Below are 20,300 nucleotides of genomic sequence, written 5' to 3' on the forward strand. Positions count from 1 at the left end.
GGACAAAAATGCAGCATGTAATAAATATAATATAAGAAAAATTAACACGATATGATCGTACCTTAATCCCATTGCAATCAATGCGTTAATGCTGACAGCCTGAATAATAATCATAAGAATGATGATAATAATTATAAAAGAATTAATTGAGTGAATCCTAAGTGCTGTATGATAGGCAGCTGGACTTGCTTGAGTTTCTTGAAGATGTTTTGCCTCTCCTCCAAAACGGCTTCTTCGGTTCTAACTGACTGGTGCCGAGTCGCAGACCTTAAACTCTGTGTGGGTATGAGCCCTTACAGATTCGTTGAGGTCACATGTGAGCTGATGACCCACCCGGCCATCTTGTGCGTTGTAAGGATTAGATGGTTCCAGATGAGAATTGGCGTTAGGTCGTCTGGGAAGGGATCCCAAGACTGCATTGTAGGTGGGTGATAAATGGTGTTGTACGCCACCGTCTCTGTTTCACGATAGTCGTTCCAGTTTGAGGTAGATAGCTTCCTTCACGCCTCTTTCAAACCATCTGTCTTCTCTGGCCAAGATGTGTACATCGCTGTCCTCGAAGGAGTGTCCCTTTTCCTTTAGATATAAATGGACAGCTGAGTCTTAACCTGATGAGCTTGCATTCTTGTGTTGTGCCACATCTTCAAGAATCTCAAGTAAGTCCAGTTTTGCAGCCTACTTTTTTAGCACTTTTGATTACCATGACCTGGATGACTGAGAATCTTCACTAACAATTGAGTGAATGAACAAGAATTTAGAGTGATAAGGAATGACCTCTACCTGCGCTGTGGACTTTTAAATTGAACATTGTTGCTTACTTGTTTGGTGCATCCACTTTTTACTGGAGCTGTTAGCAGACCATGTGACCTCTGATGACACCAGTGCTGTTTTATAACTCTAACACAAAATGACTCATGTCGTGTCGAAAGTGATGGGCTAAAAATCCCTCTCTGTCTCAAGCTGCCGTAATGTTGTCACCTGTCTCACAATTCACCTCTCCACTCATCTTGTCTTTGTTTCTACTTGTCTGCCTCACCTCTCCCTCTCACTACACAACTGCCTCTGTCTCTTCTCTGCAGGGTTCAGTCTGGATCAACAACAGATCAAGAATCGTGAAGAGTGATTACACCACATCTAACGGAGTCATTCACCACATTGACACGATGTTGACGCCTTACAGGCTGCACAGCAAATCAAACATCCAGTCTAACAAGGTGCTCTGAGGTTACTTGAAATGAGCAGATGATTGATGATGAGTCAGAATTGACAGATGGGCTCGCGTTTGCTCTCTTTTTAGATGAACCTGACGTCAGCAGCTGTGTTTTATGGCTACAGCCGCTTCTACAAACTCATTGAGGTAAAATGAAAAACACATGCTGCACCTCCTGGTTTGATTTCTCCTCCTGCACCTCCTTCTGCCACCTCTTCTCCCCCTACAGCTGCATTTCCCACACTGCCTCCTCATCACTCTGGAATCCACTCCCTGCTCCTTCATTTACACCTCTACTATTTACATATCTACACATCCTCTTCTTACACCTACTCCTCTAACTCCTTCACCTCCCTCTATCACTACTTGGCCTCCTGCACCTACTTCACTGACGCCAACTCCTCCTTCTACTACACTCACACTCTTCTTTTTTAATCTGAGAACACATAAAAAAAATATTAAAACTTACACTGCTAGTGTGAGGACTGACAGAAATCTTTACTGTCCATTCTTTGTGCAGGATGCAGGGTTGCTCCCTGAACTCGAGATGTCCATCCATCAGCCGTTCACCATGTTCTGGCCCACAGACGAGGCCCTCAACTCCCTTTCAGCTGAAAGAAAGCACTGGCTCTCCAGCCCCGATCACAGAGAGGAAGTGTCCTCCTTGCTGAAGGCTCACATCATACGCAGCTCCAGGGTAAGAGGAGAAAGAGGAGGAAGAACGCAGTAGGAGGATGGCCTGCCAACTATATCTCTTTTGATTGGGCCCATTAAAAGGATAAAAGGTTTATTACAGCCAAGATGGAAAACAATGGTTGTTGAAACTACTATGATTGTTTTTATGATTGATTATCTGTCATTTATTTCCTGAATGAATCATTTTGTTTACAAAGTAGTCAAAGTGTCAGTCACAGTTTCCCACATCCCATGTCATCCATTCATTTATTTATTGTCTTTCTAATATAAAATATTGAAATGCAGCAATTTTGTTCCTTAAAATGACTCAAATGATGAACCAGATATCAAAACAGTTGCTGATTAAGGGACTTTCAACTGACTAATCCATCAAACAACTAATTACATTAATCATTTTGGGTCTATGTCTCTGATCATTAAAGCCCCGTTTCCACCAAATACTAACCAAAAGTAACCCTTCAGACATGGTACCTAGACCCTAGGTCTGCTCAGCGTTTCCACCACAAACAGTCCTCTTAAATGTGGGCGGGGTTGTTGTCACACGCTGCTCCGTCCACCACTCACTGTACTTCCTCACTACCGGAGACAACGATGAAAGTCTGCACCTCGTTTATCATCCACAGAACGAGACTGCACGCCGACATTTTCAGAACAAAATAGAACATGCTGCAGTGAGAGTCTCTCTCCATGGGATATTTAAAAAATGGGGGTTTGTGCATTAAGTCCTTCTCAGGCAAGCTCAGGGGTGTAGTGTTGCTCACAAAAATGGCGCTCCATGACGATATTTTTTTTCTGCAAGTGAGGATTGGAATATGATGCAGTTCACATAATCCGGCCGTAATTAATATAATAAACGCTTGAAGATCCACTCATTACTGAAAGTGTATGTCATATAAAAACTAAAGTCATGGTCAAAGTTGTTAAAGTGAAATTTAAGGTGTGTTGATGGATTCACGTTGGCAGCTCATGCATTGAGTAACATTACAAGTTAAAGTTCCACCTTAAAAGTTGCCAACAGTCGGCCCAGTGAATGAAGTTACTTTTTCTCAGACTCCAGCTGCTGTGAGAGGCAGCAAAACATTGTTTATTTTTATAGTTACAGTTTACTAATAAAACTCTCCACAGTATGAACAGAGGTTACATGAGCCTCAAAACCAGACACAACTCAGCCCTGAGCAGAGTGACCGTCCTCTACTGACGAATCAGACTGCAGTGTTCACAGCTCCACCTTTTAGTACCAGATTTGTGTGCTAGGTACCCCAACAGAGGGGGGACCAAAAATGGGGACGGTACAGAACGGTTCCATTGGTACCATCCACAACTTTTCACAGTGGAAATGGAAAAAAAAGCATACTGAACTCAGCTGAACTGAACTGTACTGCTCAGTGGAAACGGGGCTTAAAGGGAAATTTTGGTTTATTTCAACCTGTCTCCTATCGTCCTAAATTTGTTTCAAGTGACTAGTGACATAGAAATAATAGTTAGCATGTTAGCCGTTAGCCTAGATACAGCCAGGGCGCATAGTAGCGTCAGACCTGTTAAAACGTAAGTGAAAGGGCATACTTCAAGTGCAAAGTTAGTCCACTAAACAAGCTTTTTTTCCACAAAGACCGCCTCATATCGTTAGGATAAATGTCACAGAACATATAGAAAACGACATGTAAACGTGTTGTCTTACCTTACCGGTGTGCTGCCATGTTTGTTTACCATCTAGCTCTGCTTTCCACGATAGGAGACAGGTTGAAATAAACCGAAATTTCCCTTTAAGTGTTTGTCAAGACTGTCTTGAAGTCACAGATGTGTGATTCAGAGTCAAATTAATTTTTTTAAGGAACTAAAATGCTGTTTTAGTTCATTTTCAGTTGAGAAATAAATCTTTGTGTATAAGGTTTTGTTGTTTAACCTCACAATTGTTTTTAACCTTTTACAAGACACTGATAGAGCTGTGTGTCATTGTATTAAACACACACAGAATAATAATAGTGTTTAAAACCGTTGCGTTTGCCTATACAACAAGTCGGCCCCTGCCCATAATAACACCCCACCTCCTTCTTCCTGACCACTGCTATCTGTGGTGGATCAGTCTGTTTAACTCCTGGGCTGAAAATGATTCCCACTGCTTCCATGCTTACCAGTAATAGAGCTGGAATATAATGTTTGTCCTGAGGGTGGTTGCAGAAGAAAGGTCATCTAACATGAACATCCAAAATCCCAAACTGCAGAGTTCTTTAAAAGGAGGAGGTTTAGGATGACGAGCTGGTGGAGGGAGGGTCTGTTGTAGCTCTAGAAACAGATTAATGTTATTTTCTTGTTTGTTTCCTTGTTTGTTTGTGTGTGAGTAGGTGATGGGTATCAGTCAGCCGGATACATACACAACCTTCCGCACCATGCATGGATCCACCATCAAGTACAGCTGTGACAAGACCATGGTGGTAAGAAAACACACAAACACAAACAAACACAAACACACACACACACACACACACACACACACACACACACACACACACACACACACGCTGTTGTTATAAACTTACATTTTCTGTTTTATTTTATTCTGTCCTGTGCTCTGTGGTAGACTGTTTTAAAAAGGTATTGATTTTGTGTGTGTGTGTTTGTCTGTGTGTGCTCGTGAGTGTTCAGGGGGCTGTATTGATTAATGATAACGCAGCCAGGATAGTGGAGCGTTACCTGAACTTCAAGGAGGGCCTAGCCTATGGCATCGACCAGTTACTGGAGCCACCTGGCCTGGGAGCGCTCTGCGACAATCTGGAGAACAAAACCACTTCTGTAAGTAGTGCTAATACCATTACTTTTAATATTACTACAGCTTTAATACTCACAATACAAATGTTAATACTAGTAATTGTTATTATTTTCTTACATCTTGTGCAACTAGTTTCCATTTTACTCTGTTTTACTTGGGTAGCCTGTTGAGATCAGGACATATTTTTTTTTTTTTTTTTTCTTCTAGTTCTAGCAGCACAATCTTTAAACCAAAGCTAAGACACAGTCAAATGTTTGGTGACAATATGAGCTGGAAAAAAAAAAAACTACAGAAGACAAACAAGCTGATACATATTGTGCCGCTAGATTGGCGACAAACTAGTGAAGCTATTTGTAGTGTCAGATCTGCCACTCTTATTGCTTAACACAAGAGAAGTTTCATTATCATTTCAATGAAACCGCTGCAGTTAGTGGATTTGTGCCTTTGACTGAGAGCATGCTGTGTTGACACGGCTGACCTGTGGGGTAACAAAAACCCAGTGAGTCCAAAATAGAGGAAGCTATTGTCGCTTGTCTGTCGTAATACAAAGTTAGCTGAGGTAACAAGTTTGTTCAATTACAATTTTTCCTACCTTAGTAACTCTTCTTTGAATAAAATTATGTTAAATTTTAAGAACTATCGGGGTATCGGTGGCTTAGTGGTAGAGCAGGCGCCCCATGTATAAGGCTGTTGCTGCAGCGGCCCGGGTTCGAATCCAGCTCGTGGCCCTTTGCTGAATGTCATCCCCTCTCTCTCCCCCCCTTTCATACTTACCTGTCCTGTGCATTAAAGGCAAAAATGCCCAAAAAAATATCTTAAAAAAAAATTTGAGAACTATTGTGACTGACCAGCATTAGCATGTTAGCGGTTAGCTTGCCAGCTACCGTAATTCCCCAACTAATCCTGCTAGTAGCTCTTATGTTACCAAACAACAAAATACTCTTGGTGTGACTGGGCCTTAAGATAGCCACTACCTATTACTAACTATTATTACCACAACCCATGCGCACAGGAACATATTTTCGCTCAGGTGTGCTGCATAATATTTATGTGTACATGCTTACACAGGAGCTAGCGGTACAGGAAAACTAATTATTCTAATTATTCATTCTGAATAGTTTCGGATGGACATCCAGTTGTCTCTTCGCTGAAGCCACTCACTTCCCCTGGGAAAGTCATACATGCACTTTTTGTCAGCACCATCATTAACCATAAAACTTTGCCCGAGCAATGGAAGTCTCCTGTGTCCAATACATTTTATTAGGGCCGACAAACGATTCATTTTTTAATGGCGATCAATCCCTGAATTTAGGTAGTTGATCGCTATTTAATCTCACTTTTTATCGCAGGTTTAAAATTTCATTGAGATGGCAGGTCAACAGTGTGTGCCACATAGAAGTGGAGTATATCACCTAATAGCTGGAAACCTTAAGATTAATTTGAGATGCAGCTCAGTAGTGTGTGTCATTTTTTTGTAGTTGTGAATCTCTAATAAACAAAGCATGCAAAAAAAATGCATAGATTGTGCCCACAACTGTATGGGACTAATATAAATGGGACATGTCTGTGAAGGGAGATGCATTGGTACTCACAGAACGCATTTTCATTCAGATATCTTGAGGTCGGAGATCAAGGGACCTCTGTGAAAATAGCCATGCTGTTTTTCCCTCGCCAAATTTTAGTCTAAATTAGGAGCGTTATTTAGCCCCTTCCTGAAAATCATAACATGGTTGGCATCACTGGATTCTTTAGTAAGTAAGTAAGTAAACTTTTATTTATATAGCACCCTTCATAGTATGCGTACACACAGTGCTTAACAGTACAAACAATAAAACCACAGTTCAGTCAGTCACAATAAACGTGATACCAGTATCTATAACTCAGCCCTCTATAGCCTCTTTAAGACAGGTGGCAGCAAAAATAGCAGCACGCGATAAACATGATTTAAAAAACAAACAAAAAAAACGCATTATGTTGGGACCCTAATTGTTACCACTGACTTTATGGATCTAAAGAGCAGCTCCAAAACAACTGTCCTGGCAGTTTCCTGGTCATTTACAGCCTGTCCACCATATTGTTTAGATTCCACTACAACAAATCTCCTCCCAAGTTCAGCTCATCGTGCCCCTCGCACTTTAAATTGACGTAATGACGTCACATAAGAAAGGAGGACTTAATTAAATGTGCATATTTAAACATATTTTTCTATTTTTTCTGTCCCCTTATATACTGTTCAAAATTTAAAACAGACGCCTATTAGTAAGGGTTATATAGCCAACAATTTACAGACTCTGTTGTTCCACCCATTGTCAATAGGGTGTAGCACCCTCAGCATCCATTTCCTAGCACCCATGCTCGTGTCACTGTTTCAAGTATAACACCACTACTCTCTGTCTAAAATGTCTCAGGGGCGCTGTGGAAGCTGCCTCTCCCTTCCACCCTGCCCCTACAGACACATTGACACGGTAAGATCTGCTAAAAAATCTGAACATTATCAGCTTGTACAACACATAAACTCTGTAGAGATAAATGTCAGTCCTGCCTTCTTCCAGGGAAAGACAGAGCGTTGTTTGAACTTCAGGTCCTCCAGGTATGGACGTCGCTACTCACCATGGTATACTGACTTGGAAGAGCAGTTTAGCCGGATGGGCTGTAAGAGAGTGTGTCAGTTTCCTTCCTGGGTCCAAAAGTGCTGCAAAAACCACTACGGCCGAGACTGTCAAGGTAAGGAAGGCACATCAGGAAGATGCTGCTGTGGTGAGACGTTCATCTCATCTAGCCCACAGAGGTCAGTAGAGAAACTTGTGTCCTCTAAGAGGCTCCAGTGTTCATCCTTAGAGCCTTATTGTTTGTTGAGCTACAGATGTAAAGAATGTGCTGAGGGAGGTACTGAAGACATGTTATGCAAATGTCAGTTTCATCCTCTGGAGGAAAGGAACGGGATCATGATTTTTCATGGCAATCTGCATGTTGGATTTAAATATGTGCATGAGGGAATTCTGTCTTCATGGTGCTGCTGTAAGAAAGACCGAGACGTACAATCAGAATCATCCACTGTGCTGATTTTATGGATATCTGGCCTTGAGCAGATTTTCTTCTTTGGACCAAAGTGCTGTTGTATTTTTTGCTGCTTGGTTATTACCTGACTTTTACAAATGCTGACTGGAGGCAGTTGTAAGATTGACAATGAGTTTAAGTGTTTATTTCCAGAAACAACTCTCCTGGTTGGTTTTGTGTTGCAGTTTGATTTAACTTTTGACATTTACTTAGAGATTATATTATGCAAGATTCTCCTAAAAAACAATCTATAAACTCATACAGAAGAATTCCCTCTGAACGCTGAACGAGAGTGATTGTGTGGTTGGCTTTTACAGACTTTATCAATAATTAACTTTATTCATATAGCATCTTTCAAAACACACTTATAAAGGGCTTTACAATAAAACTAGACACATTTAAAACACAAGAAGAATGAAACAAACTAAAATCTTAAAAAAATGTCACCAAAGTAACATAAAATACAAGAAGGCCAAAACTAAAAATCAAGATAATAAACAAGAATTAAAATCAATAAGATAGCAATGAAACACAGCTCAGATAAAATCAGGATATGCTTTCAGATAGTATGTTGTTAGGATAGACTTAGAAGACACTGACTCAGAAATCCTTATGTCCTCAGGCAGATTGTTCCAGGGCCTCGGAGCCCTAATTTCAAAAGCTCTGTCTCATTTAGGGTGTTTTCACACTTGGTCCTTTTCAGCCCTCTTAGTGAACTCAGACTCGATTAATTTTTTGGTTTGTAAAAACTCAGAGAATAAAGAAAAATGCCATCACAGTTACCCAGAGCCCAAAGAGACACCTTCACAATGGTTGTTTTGTTTAACTAACAATCAAAACCTAAACATTATTAACAAATTAAATTATTAAAATATATTAAAAGAAAAGCAGCAAATCTTCACATTTAAGAAGCTGGGACCATAATATGTTAATAAATATTTTCCTGTGAAATGTTGTGGAGTAGAAGTAGAAAGTGGTGGGAAAAGAAAAGACTCAAGTAAAGTATAAGTACCTGAAATTTGTACTTAAGCACAGTACTTGATTAATTATTCTTAGTTGCATTCACTGGTTACACCTGCGTTCGACAAATCAAAATGTCAGCCATGAGAAAAAGCAGTTGGTTTGTAACACAGTGACGGTGTCTCTTCTGTTTGTCCTTACTGATTTTTTGACTCCATCCCTTCCCTGTTTGTTTCAGTTTGTCCAGGTGGCCTGGAGGCTCCTTGTGGTAACCATGGAGACTGCGACGATGGTATGCGTGGTTCGGGAAAATGCACTTGCCACAAAGGTTTCAGAGGAGTAGCCTGCGAACTCTGTTTCTCCGGCCGCTTCGGCTCCAACTGCACAGGTAGACCAAAAACAGTAAACTGTTTTGATTTCGGGGCGTCGGTAGCTTAGTGGGTAGTGCCAGCGCCCCATGCACAAAGGCAATACCTCACTGCAGCGGTCACAGGTTCGATTCTGGCTTGCAACCCTCTGCAGCATGTCAACCTCCACTCTCTCTCTCACCCCATTTCACTCTGTACTGTTCATTAAAGGCAAAAAGCCCCAAAAATAATCTAAAAAAAAAAATACTGTTTTGATTTCAACCCAAAATTAAAAGTCAGACTTTGTGGTTGTGAAATCCTGCTTTCAGAAGAAAATACCAAAACATAAAGTAAAGTGGCGGCACGGTGAGGCAGTGGTTAGCATTGTCACCTCACAGCAAGAGGGTGGGGGAGCCTTCCTGTGTGGAGTTTGCATGCTCTCCCCGTGTCAGCGTGGGTTTTCTCCGGGTACTCCAGCTTCCTCCCACAGTCCAAAGACACGCAGGTTACTTGGTGACTCTAAATTGGCCGTAGGTGTGAATGTGAGTGTGAATGGTTGTCTGTCTCTATGTGTCAGTCCCGTGATAGTCTGGTGACCTGTCCAAGGTGTACCCTGCCTCTCACCCAGTGTCAGCTGGGATAGGCACCAGCCCAGTAACTTGGGGATTTCATCCTCAACTTTTAACTTTTAATTTGAAAACATCAAAGGGTAAGTTTTAAGAATCTAATAACTAATGTATGGTGGAGGGAGAGAGAGTCATACATTTCTGCCAGTCACTCAGGGAGGCTCAAGGAAAAATATTTGTTGCTTTGAAGAGGGTCAAAAACAAAGTCCCACCCAAGCCACCCCCTCCTTTGATAAATAAAGAACAGACCCTTACTTAATATGAGACTACTGCTGTGCAGTTTGGTAAGTGGTGAGTAGAAGATGTGCAGCGGAGATTGCTTCACTAGATTTTTGCTTGGACAGGTATGGATCACTTTTCTTTAATTTGTTTCATGTTGTACTTACTGTCAACAATGTCAGGCACACAAAGCTGAGCAGACAGTTCTTGTTGTCGCCATGTGATACCTCTGTTTCTTCAGGCAGTAGCCCGATGTGTACTTACATTTCTGAGGAGGCGAGGGTTAGCTACGATGTCGCAACTAAACCTACGTAGGTAGCCGCAATATCTACGATGTAACACCATAACACGTAATTATGAATACAGCTATAGGACAACAATGGATGTGAGAACTTTTCTTTATCCTCAATTTATGTTTTTTTACCCCCCCCCCCCAAAAAAAAAAAATCTGGTCAGCAGACAGTCTCACCCCCGTCAGCTCTCCTGCAGTCTGTCACCATAGCAACGCTCCACACTAACCATCACACAGCTGGATGTGCTTCCATCTCAGGACAAATGTGCCAGCTGTCTTCACTCAGCGTCACCCAGCAGACCGGGTTAAAAAATACCAAACAGCTATGATCGTCTTCTGTTTATGTTTCAGAGTTTTTCTTTAAATGACCGATCAATCAGTGTTGATCAACGCAGGAGAATAAGACAGTCAGAGCTGTGGTGAATCCAGAACACTTCGTTCGCAGTCAGGAACAAAAAGTGGTTGCCATGGTTACTGAATTAGACCCAATCTGATCCAGGATGAAAAACTGAACTGATTTAAACTGCTGAATGTTTAGGGTTCAGCTTATCATTTGAATTTGAAGCTCTGTGATGTTTGTTACAAAAGTGCACTCTGGGAGTTGTAGTTAACTTCCTCCTTCATGTTTTATGTCTTTGACTTTTACAAAACTTTTCTGACATAGTTGTTTATCTTTTGTTCTAACCAGTGCAGTGTCCATTCAAAGCGTAGCTGTTCATCTGGTAATGCTGCTTGCAACTGTCTTGAGAACTGCTCATCCAAACAACTTCACACTCAACGCTACGCCTCCTTGGGTTCTTGAACAGTACACCTGCCATGACGTGGTTGCATCCCCTGATAATGCTAGAATATAGGTGTCATTTGGGTGCAAATATGGTCTCCATGAAGTCGAAGCTGTCTGTATCTGTTGAATGTACTATAGCAAACGATGGAAAGCGCTGTACCCAGCATGCCGTTGGGCGGTGTAACAGTTAATAGGAGTCCCCTTTTAATACACTGCATAGTCACCGTAGATCTTTAGAGCTGGCGCTCGATACTGCACTTCTTTGAAACCTCAGCAATACACCTACCAAGTTTGAAGTTGATCTGATGAACGATGGTCGAGAAAACTCAGACGGAGACTCCTTCCACTGTAGTTAGATGATTCAACCAAGAAAGTTTCATGTCTATGTAAGCGTCAGAGAGCTTCAACTGTTCATCCTCTACCATTGTCTGTGGTCACAATCAATGAGATCAACTCTACTCTCAGAGTATTTTAAATGATCAGTAAGGCTGAGTTGTGTTTTTCCTCTCTCTCAGTTTGCAGCTGTGGAAGGCATGGAAGGTGTGATGACGGCATTGAAGGTTCTGGACAGTGTGTCTGTGAGGCGGGATGGAAGGGTGATAACTGCCAGATCGATATTGGTGAGTTTCCCTCCTGCATACTCGGACCTGAATGCAATTGAGTAATGTCAGTCCAGAATGTTTAAAAGATAAGTCAGGTGTTATTCTGTATTTTTTTATTGATATCAAATCCCATAAAAAGACCATAACCAACAATAATTGTCTCTCAGTACTCTGACCTCCCTAATCAGTGGCTCTCAGCTCCAAGCCCAAATTTTCCTAATGAGGATATAAATATTTAAAAATGTTTCAAAAATATATAGTTTCATTTTTTTCTTAAAAGACTCAGTGATTTCCAAAAACACTCGATCACTAGTTTTAACAGAAGTTACTCAAGTAGGAGGAAATACAGTAGTTGATATGCAGGGGACTATTTTCACTGGTTTTAACTATTAGTGCAAGTTTGAAAGTTTTGTTTTTTGATTCTTTACTGTTTCTAACATGAAATCCATGTTGTGCACATATTATCATATAAAAGCTGTAACTCAAAGGTCATGACTCCCCCCAAATTCATCTTTATACAAACCAATAATACTCCCAGACAATTGTCAGGTATCATCAGCTTAATTGTATGTGTGTGTATTTTTAACGAGGCGTCGATGCAGATTAAAATCTTCTCAACATTTTCTCTTAAGATTAATTTAGAGGGTTGCAGAGCCTTGGAGTGCTTTCTAGTTGTGACTTGTCAAACAGACATGTTGCCTGTATCAACCCTTTTTACAGTTTTACAGCCGTGTGTATCTTTTTAATTTCCATCTTTGATGAATCATCCATCTCTGTGCTGTCCAGGCTCGATCCCAGAGGAGTGCCGGGAGTGCCACGATCAGGCCGACTGTGTGCCAGGTGTTGGTTGTCAGTGTAAATCTGGGTTTCAGGGGAACGGCACCTTCTGCAGTCCAGAGCCACGTGAGTGTACTGCAGCTCAGGACAACGATTTACCAGCTGTACATGAATTTCTGCAGCTTTTTGCCAGCATGAGGACAGTCATTCTTGTATAAGTTGAAGTAGCAAAATAGTAAGACATATTAGACTAACCAGAGCATGATGTCAAATAATAAGAATATCTTTACTTGTTATTAGAAGATTAAAAGTGCTTTGCAGCCACAATAGAAAGATAAAATAGAGTGTAAAACTCTGACCTGATAACAATGAAAACTTTTACATTGTTGGCTGATGGATTTGGTATGACCCTGACCCTGCTGTGACCCAGATAAACAGCTTCAGACTAGTTTTCTTAGTCATACAAAGTAGACTGTGATTAGGGAGCTACAGAGTTGACCTTTAGCTTACATCCATGTTGGATCAACAGTGTAGGAACTGTAGCTTTTATTATACACAGTAGATTTTAGGGGTCAATAGGTGACTAGCCAGGCTGACATAAACTTAAAGGAGCAGTTTGTAGGTTTTAGGGGGATCCATCGTGAGAAATGAAATATAATATTCAGTTATGTTTTCATTTGTGTATAATCACCTGAAAGTAAGAATCATGACTCTGTGAGCTTAGAATGAGCACTTGATATCTACAGAGAGAGCGAATCCTCTTCAGCAGAGTCCTCCATGTTGTACAGTAGCCCAGAACTGATTAACCAAACACTGGCTCTAGAGAGAACCTTCCATGTTTTTATGTTATCTGAAGGCCACTGTAGGTTCTTTACACGCTTTGAAAGGAAGTAGTGATGGGGCGACCTCTAGCTCATGTGGTAGAGTGGGCGCTTCATATAAGCCCTTTGCTGCATGTCACCTCTACCTCTCTCCCACTTTTCCTGTAAATAAACACAAAAATACTCCAAAAATAATCTTTGAAAATAAAAAAGAAAGAGACGGGTGAGGGGATGGATATTCAGTTGGTTGCATTCTACAACCTCACCACTAGATGCCACTAAATACTACACATCCTGAAGTGTGGCGTCTAGCGGTGAATTGCAGATTGCAACCAGCTGAAACTTCTCCAGGCCAGAATTACTTTTTAGTTCATTGTTCAGGAGGTTTTTACTGTTAGCTGAATTATCTGCAGAGGTCTCTTCCTCTCCAAAACAAACAGACCAAATGATTTAAACCGGTGATAACACTGAATTAAGCAGTTACATGTTACGAATCAGTGTATCCTTGATGCTGTTTAGCATCTCGGAGATGAGTTGCTTGCCTGCTCACCCTTTTTCTCTTAAAACCTAATGTGTGCTTACCTTTTTTTTTATCCAGACGTTCAGAAGGTTTTTACTATGAACCAAATTATCTGCTAAGGTCTCCTCCTTTCCATAACATACAGAACTGGTCATTTGAAATGGTGGAAACATTGATCAAAGCAGTTTCATGTTAGAAAGCAGTGCATCTCTGTAGCAGTTTGGCACGTTAGTGCGGGCAGCTCATCCGCCACCTGCTAACCTGTGCTCACCTTTTTTCTCTGATAACTTTGGATCCAGCAGGACGTTCAGGAGGTTTTTTGCTGGAGCCAAATTATCTTCAGAGATCTTGTCCAAAACTGGTGATTTCCACCAGTAAAAACATTAAATAAAGCAGCTTCACATTACAGAACAGTGAAACTCAGACACTGCTCCTTGCAGATGGGCTTCTTACTGCAGTGGTCAACATGAAAACAAGACTGACCCTACCTGGAGCCAGTATTTGGTTTGTCCTTTCTGGCCTACTGTAAAAACATGGTGGTGCAACATAGTGATCTTCATAAACTAGGACCTGCTCCCTATCTAGATATAAACCTCTTATTCTAAGGTAAGGAAAACAGTAGTTTTTATTTCAAGGTGATTATACAATAAAGAAAACACTTACGAACCTAAATACTTTTCCGTTTTTACCAGTATATCTTCCGAAATCCGACACACGGGACCTTTAACTAAAGTCATCAGACTGTTGGTATCTTCTCTGTGATGCTTTGTAAGGTGTGGAGTACAGCCAGCTTCACTTGCTGCTTCATTTGGGGGTGATTTTTGCCTTCAGTCTGGACGAGCAGTGACACATGTAATCATGTAGTTTGAGGTAATGTGAATGACTCAGTGGTGGAGGTACCTACTTCTGGTGTCTGTGTGATTTGTTGTTGTCCTACGTCAAAGACTGTTCACCCAATCTGGATATAAAACCACTTAATGTTGAGAGTCAACACTGTAACCTCACAGCCACTGTTTTATTATGCCTCCATGCTGGCAATAGCCATGGGTGGAGGCATTATGTTTTCGGGTTGTCCGTCCATCTGTCTGTATCACAAGAGCACTTTAGGGAATTGCTTCAGATTTGGCACCAACATTTGGACTCAACACTGAAGATTTTGGTGGTCCAAGGTCAAGGTCACTGTGATCTTGCATCTGTCTCGTTCTTGTGAATGCAATATCTCAAGAAGTCCTCGAGGGAGTTTCCTCAAATTTGGCATAAACGTCCACTTGGACTCAAGAATGAAGGTCAAGGTCATTGTGACCTCACAAAACATGTTTGCGGCCATTGTTTAAGACTTAAATTGTTATTATAACAAAATTTCACACAAATGTCTAACAGGATAAAATAAAGAAGTGAAGGCATTTATATCTAAAAGGTCAAAAGTCAACTTCACTGTGACACCATAATGTTCTGCAGAAACACTTTTCTGGCTGTTACTCAGCCTCATAACTCAGGAACAGAAGGGGAGACATTTGGTCAGATAATTAATCGGTGACACTAATCTTGGGTGTCCGCCTTGAGACTGTGCTGATTGTATAGATACTCTGTGCTGTCGGGGGAAGATGTGTGTGAAGTATCCATGTTTTCACAGACATTTATATAAACTGTAACTGCAACTTGTCTGGTGTGAGAGGCATACAACCATGACGCTGTAATTCTGGTTGGCCATAACTCAAGAATTTATACGCTAATTATGACAACATTTCACATAAATGACTAGTAGTATAAAATGATGAAGTAATGACATTTTATATCTAAAAGGTCAAAGGTCAACTTCAGTGTGACATCATTATGTTCTGCATAAAACACTTTTCTGGCCATTTTTTGAAGTCATATCTCAGGAACAGAAGGGGAGACATTTGGTCAGATACTGAATCTGTGACACTAATCTTGGGTGTCCACCCTAAAGGGATGCTGATTGTGCTGTTGGGTTGAAGAAGTGCGTGAAGCATCCATGTCTCATTTGCAGCAACATCCAGCCTATCTGAAGCATTGTCATCAGTCTGCATATGACTCTGGACAGACATGAATGTAAACTGTAACTGCAACTTGACTGGTTCGCGGAGGAATATGACGGAAAGGCAGTTTTAGATTAATGTAATAAAGTGCAGAGACAAGACAATGAAAATATCTCAGAAACTTATATATTTTCCTTAGGTTGTTTTACTTTTTATTTATTGAATATTATGTCTTTACAATTTATGAAATTTAAAGAAATGATTGACAAGAAAAATATGATAAAAAGGTGTAGATTTTCTGTACGCTCAATATTCTCCATGATAATGACAGTTATGTGTAAATAAGAAGAGCAGACCAGATGTCATGTGTTCTGACATGAATCCACCATGTGAGCAGAGCAGATGACAGATTTATTAAACACTCTGCAGCTCCAGACCTGTGCTCCGAGTACAACGGTGGCTGCCACCAGAACGCAGACTGTAACCAGACGGGACTGCTTGTCAACTGCAGCTGTCACAGTGGTTACCAAGGAGACGGATACTCCTGCGAGCCCATCAACAGGTGGGCGTGGCACATCATTTTCTCTCTTCTTTTTTTTTTTTATCACAGGAGATTTTATATGAATCTAAGATGTGACATCAGGCGGCTGTGTGTTTGTATTCCAGGTGCACTGAAGAGGTGAATGGTGGCTGCAGTGACTTTGCCTCCTGCAAGTTCACTGGTCCAGTGAGTTAAAACCTTTGCTTACTTTTCTCTTTAAAATCCTTCTTTTCATCCTTGTGTTCAACTATGTCATTAGGATTAGAAAACTACCACCAAAATGCACCGTGGGCCGATCACTCAAACCATTTCCTGAGGTGGTTATGGGCGCATTTAACCACATATCCTTTGTAGTGTAAATGCAAATGTATGTAAAGATGGACAGCATGACAGCTCCCCAAAAGTGAACCCAAAACATCTTAATCACCATGTGGTGGCTGGCTGCAGGTCATGAACCAAGCCTCTTTCATGTTAGCCGTTGGGACATGGACCAAACTGAAAAATCAAAGTACGTGATAATTTTCCCAAAGATGGGTTCTGTCAGTTTAGGTAGTTTTATCTCGCTCATACGTATGTGTTCAAGTGTTTGTTTTTCTAATAATTTTGATTTTAATTAGTTAATTGATGTTATTAAGGGAGGTTTGATGTCATGATTGACAGCTGTGTGTCAGTTGGTGTGCTTGTAATCAATGGCGCTGATCACAACTTGGTTGGATGGGTGTATGAGTGGGACCTGGATACTAGATACCACATCATTACTGCATAGGCTATGGCTCCAAATGACAACGCAAGATGGCAGCAGCCATAGCTGGGTTTTTTTTTTTTTGGCTTTATTTTTTCATAGTGGGAGGAAGTAGAAACAGGTTGTCCATCTTTTATAAACAGTCTGTGGTACCAACAAAACTGCTAATATAAATGGCGAGAGTGTGGGCGTAATACCTGCATAGGGCCTTTGACTTTCCATTGGAAGTGACATAGGCAGTAACAAAATCTGAACCCACGTGGTCAGGTAGACACCTCAGAGACACATGATAGTCGCAGGTGTGACTGCAAATGTGTCTCAGCTGTCCACTTATGTTTGGGTCACTGAATGCATTTAAAACCAAGTGTAAATGTGTCACTATGACATAATATATTACAAACCCATTAAATTGACCTTCACTGGTTCAGAGGAGTTCTTGGACAGAGAGGAGAAACAGGATCATTGACCAGTCTCATCTAAGCACTTAACAGGATTTCACCTGATCACTCAGTAATCTGCTTCCTCCAGAACGAGCGTCAGTGCGAGTGCCTGCCGGGGTACGTGGGTAATGGAGTCCAGTGTCTGGAGAAGGTGGTGCCCCCTGTTGACCGCTGCCTGGAAGACAACGGAGGCTGTGACCCCGTGGCCACCTGCAAAGACCTGCATTACCACGGTAACACATCTTTACATTTATTACAATGATTAATACCATAGTAAAACATCTTCACCAACTTCTATAACAATGTGTTACCACGGTAACACATCTTTATTAAGTTTTCTTTTAACGACTATTACCATGGTAACACATCCAAAATGCCTTTTATTAACGTGGCAGCAAAGGTTATATGTGCTGCCTTTTATTGCCAAAGTAACATCTACAATGTCTTGTTGTACCATGGCAACACATCAGTCTGACTGTGTAACAACATGACGTGTTGCCATGGTGACATGTGACATGAACCAGTGGCTGTAGTGAAATCATGGGTTGTATTGCCTCTGCTGAGGCACCCCATGTTGGCTCCACAGTCCTACCATATTGCAGTTGCTATGGTAACAGTTGATTCTACAGCAGCTGACCTTTTCTAGCGTTCACGTTGCCAATGGCGATGTTATTGAGATCATTGTTTATTTGGTCTAGGTTTGAATAGTGATTTTTCTGGGGCTTATAAATAACGAGCACTCAGCTGGTATACAGCGGGCAACGCCCAGAGCTCGTTAAGCCCAGGAGCTCGTCGGGGCTCGTTAAACATGGAGCTCGTTAAGTCCATGAGGTTGTTAATAACCAGAGATGATGACTTTTCTCCTCTAATAAGTGCATTTTGTTTTCACCTGTACAGAGATTAAATTGTTGCACTGAGCTGGGTAATATGGAGAAAATCAAATGTCACAATATCTTTGACCAAAACCTACATATTGATATTGTGATAGTACTGTAGTGTTGACTGTTGGTGCTTTAACAAAATATTTACACAATGAGATTTTTGATATATAATAATTAGTAATGTGGATATAATGACTAAGTGGATAAAGGCAGATGATAGGACAGTTTCAGTTTAACAGTCTGGTAAGTTTGAAAAATCACTTTACTGTAATGTTGCCTTCAAAACCAGGAAAAGACAACACTTATGATAATACAATATCCAAAACCTAAGACGGTATTAAGTCTGATATCACAGTATTGGCATATTGATATATTGCCCAGCCCCACACTGAGCTGTACAGGACAGGACAGTAATGTGAGGTGAAGGTAAAAGTAACATGGTCACTGTGGTTCAGCCAACACAGCCGGAGTGTTCCACCTGCGCTCTCCAGATGGGAAATACAAGATGAACTTCAGTCAGGCCGACGCCGCCTGCCAGGCCGAGGGCGCCGTGCTGGCCAACTTTAAACAGCTGGGAGACGCACAGCAGGTAAACTCACCTACTGAAGTGGTTTCCTAAGAGGCACCAGACGGATCAATACACCTCACTCATCTATACACACACTGTGTATTTATACAAAAAAGAACCCCCACCCCAGGGTCGAACTTGAAAAAAAGTCTTGTCTTTCTTTACTTCAAAATAAGACTTCTTGCTGCTACTTTTATGTCAGTGATTGACTATGGTGATGTTTTATATTTGTATGTATCATATCATGGAGCGTTGACGTTCATTATAAATCTTATGGCCCTCACTCATCATTGTTCCCTGTATGCTGGGGTTGGCTGGCCTGCATGTCCATCTGTAGACTTAATCACTGGCATGTCCTTATTTATAAGGCTGTTCTTCACTCGCTACATTCTGATCTATGTAAATTTATCCATCTGTAATCTGCTGGAAGCTACCATCTCCACATTGGCAAAACTTCCTCTTTCTATCTGTCCCCAATGTCGGTCTTTAAATGGGAAAAAAGGGCCTTTAGGTATGCTGCTCCTGCAGCTTGGAGTTTGCTGCAGACTGATTTGGGTCCAGGGGAGCTGGTCTCTTTAAGTGTTTAAAAAAAAAAAAAATAGATTGAAGGAGCTGGAGGAAGGTGCATCAGGTCGTAGATGCTTTGACTGAGCTGTTTGCCCCCGATGTGATCCAGGGCATGATGACCGGAGTCTTATTTTTGGTATACTCATGCTGTGATTCCAAAATTGTATTTTCTGTAACTGTTTAATGTTGTATGTGTGAAACTCTGTTTAATGTGTCGCTGCCCCTCGAGGCCAGGACAGTGTTGTAAAGGAGATCTCAGTGAGGCTTTTTTTTGTTAAATGTATAGGTTGTAGGATTTAATGGCATCTAGCGGTGGGTGAAGAACTGAAAATTCTCCTGTGTGCCAAGTGTGTAGCAGAATTACGGTGGCTGATGCGAAAATGCAAATGGCCCTCTCTCGAGTCAGTGTTTGGTTTGTGCGTTGTGTGCTACTGCAGATCAACATGGCAGACTCTGGAAGAGGACCTGCTCTATATGAAGATAGAAATGGCTCTACTGATGAAAACATAGTTATGAATATTATATTCCATGTTTGCCAGTGATGCAGGTGCAGGCACTTGCAGCTGCATCTCTGTCAGTTCTGCTAAATTTGTGTTACAAGTGTGGTGCTTTTTGAGGTCAGCTTGGGCGGTGGTGGCGTGTGTAGCTGCAAGTCACTCGTTGGGACAAAGAAATCAACTCACCACCAACATCAGTAATCATCAAGGAAGATGGAGAAGAATAGGACACCAGCTGAACTAGCATTCTGCTAGTCATTGTGCAGGTGTTGGAAAATAAACTGGACGACCTCTGTGCTGAATCAGTTCCCAACGGGATATCAGGACCTATAATATCCTGTGATTCACTGAAACTTTGAGAAATCCTGGACAGAGCTGTTCAACCA

General features: G+C 41.3%; 1 protein-coding gene across 1 annotated transcript in view; it reads left to right on the forward strand.

Annotated features, from left to right (window-relative positions):
* The window catches only part of stab1 (stabilin 1), a 96,926-nt gene that overhangs the window by 62,250 nt on the left and 14,376 nt on the right, over nt 1-20,300 (forward strand). The window contains exons 49-62 of the mRNA XM_050038363.1: nt 1,080-1,214; nt 1,298-1,357; nt 1,731-1,907; nt 4,249-4,338; nt 4,550-4,696; nt 7,082-7,138; nt 7,226-7,397; nt 8,929-9,078; nt 11,474-11,578; nt 12,347-12,463; nt 16,108-16,240; nt 16,345-16,405; nt 17,490-17,634; nt 18,738-18,871. Of these exons, the coding sequence (XP_049894320.1) occupies nt 1,080-1,214; nt 1,298-1,357; nt 1,731-1,907; nt 4,249-4,338; nt 4,550-4,696; nt 7,082-7,138; nt 7,226-7,397; nt 8,929-9,078; nt 11,474-11,578; nt 12,347-12,463; nt 16,108-16,240; nt 16,345-16,405; nt 17,490-17,634; nt 18,738-18,871 (1,683 nt within the window). The remainder of the gene's footprint in view (nt 1-1,079; nt 1,215-1,297; nt 1,358-1,730; nt 1,908-4,248; nt 4,339-4,549; nt 4,697-7,081; nt 7,139-7,225; nt 7,398-8,928; nt 9,079-11,473; nt 11,579-12,346; nt 12,464-16,107; nt 16,241-16,344; nt 16,406-17,489; nt 17,635-18,737; nt 18,872-20,300) is intronic.

This window comes from Epinephelus moara, chromosome 24, assembly GCF_006386435.1.
Source record: "Epinephelus moara isolate mb chromosome 24, YSFRI_EMoa_1.0, whole genome shotgun sequence".
In the NCBI taxonomy this organism is placed as follows: Eukaryota; Metazoa; Chordata; class Actinopteri; order Perciformes; family Serranidae; genus Epinephelus; species Epinephelus moara.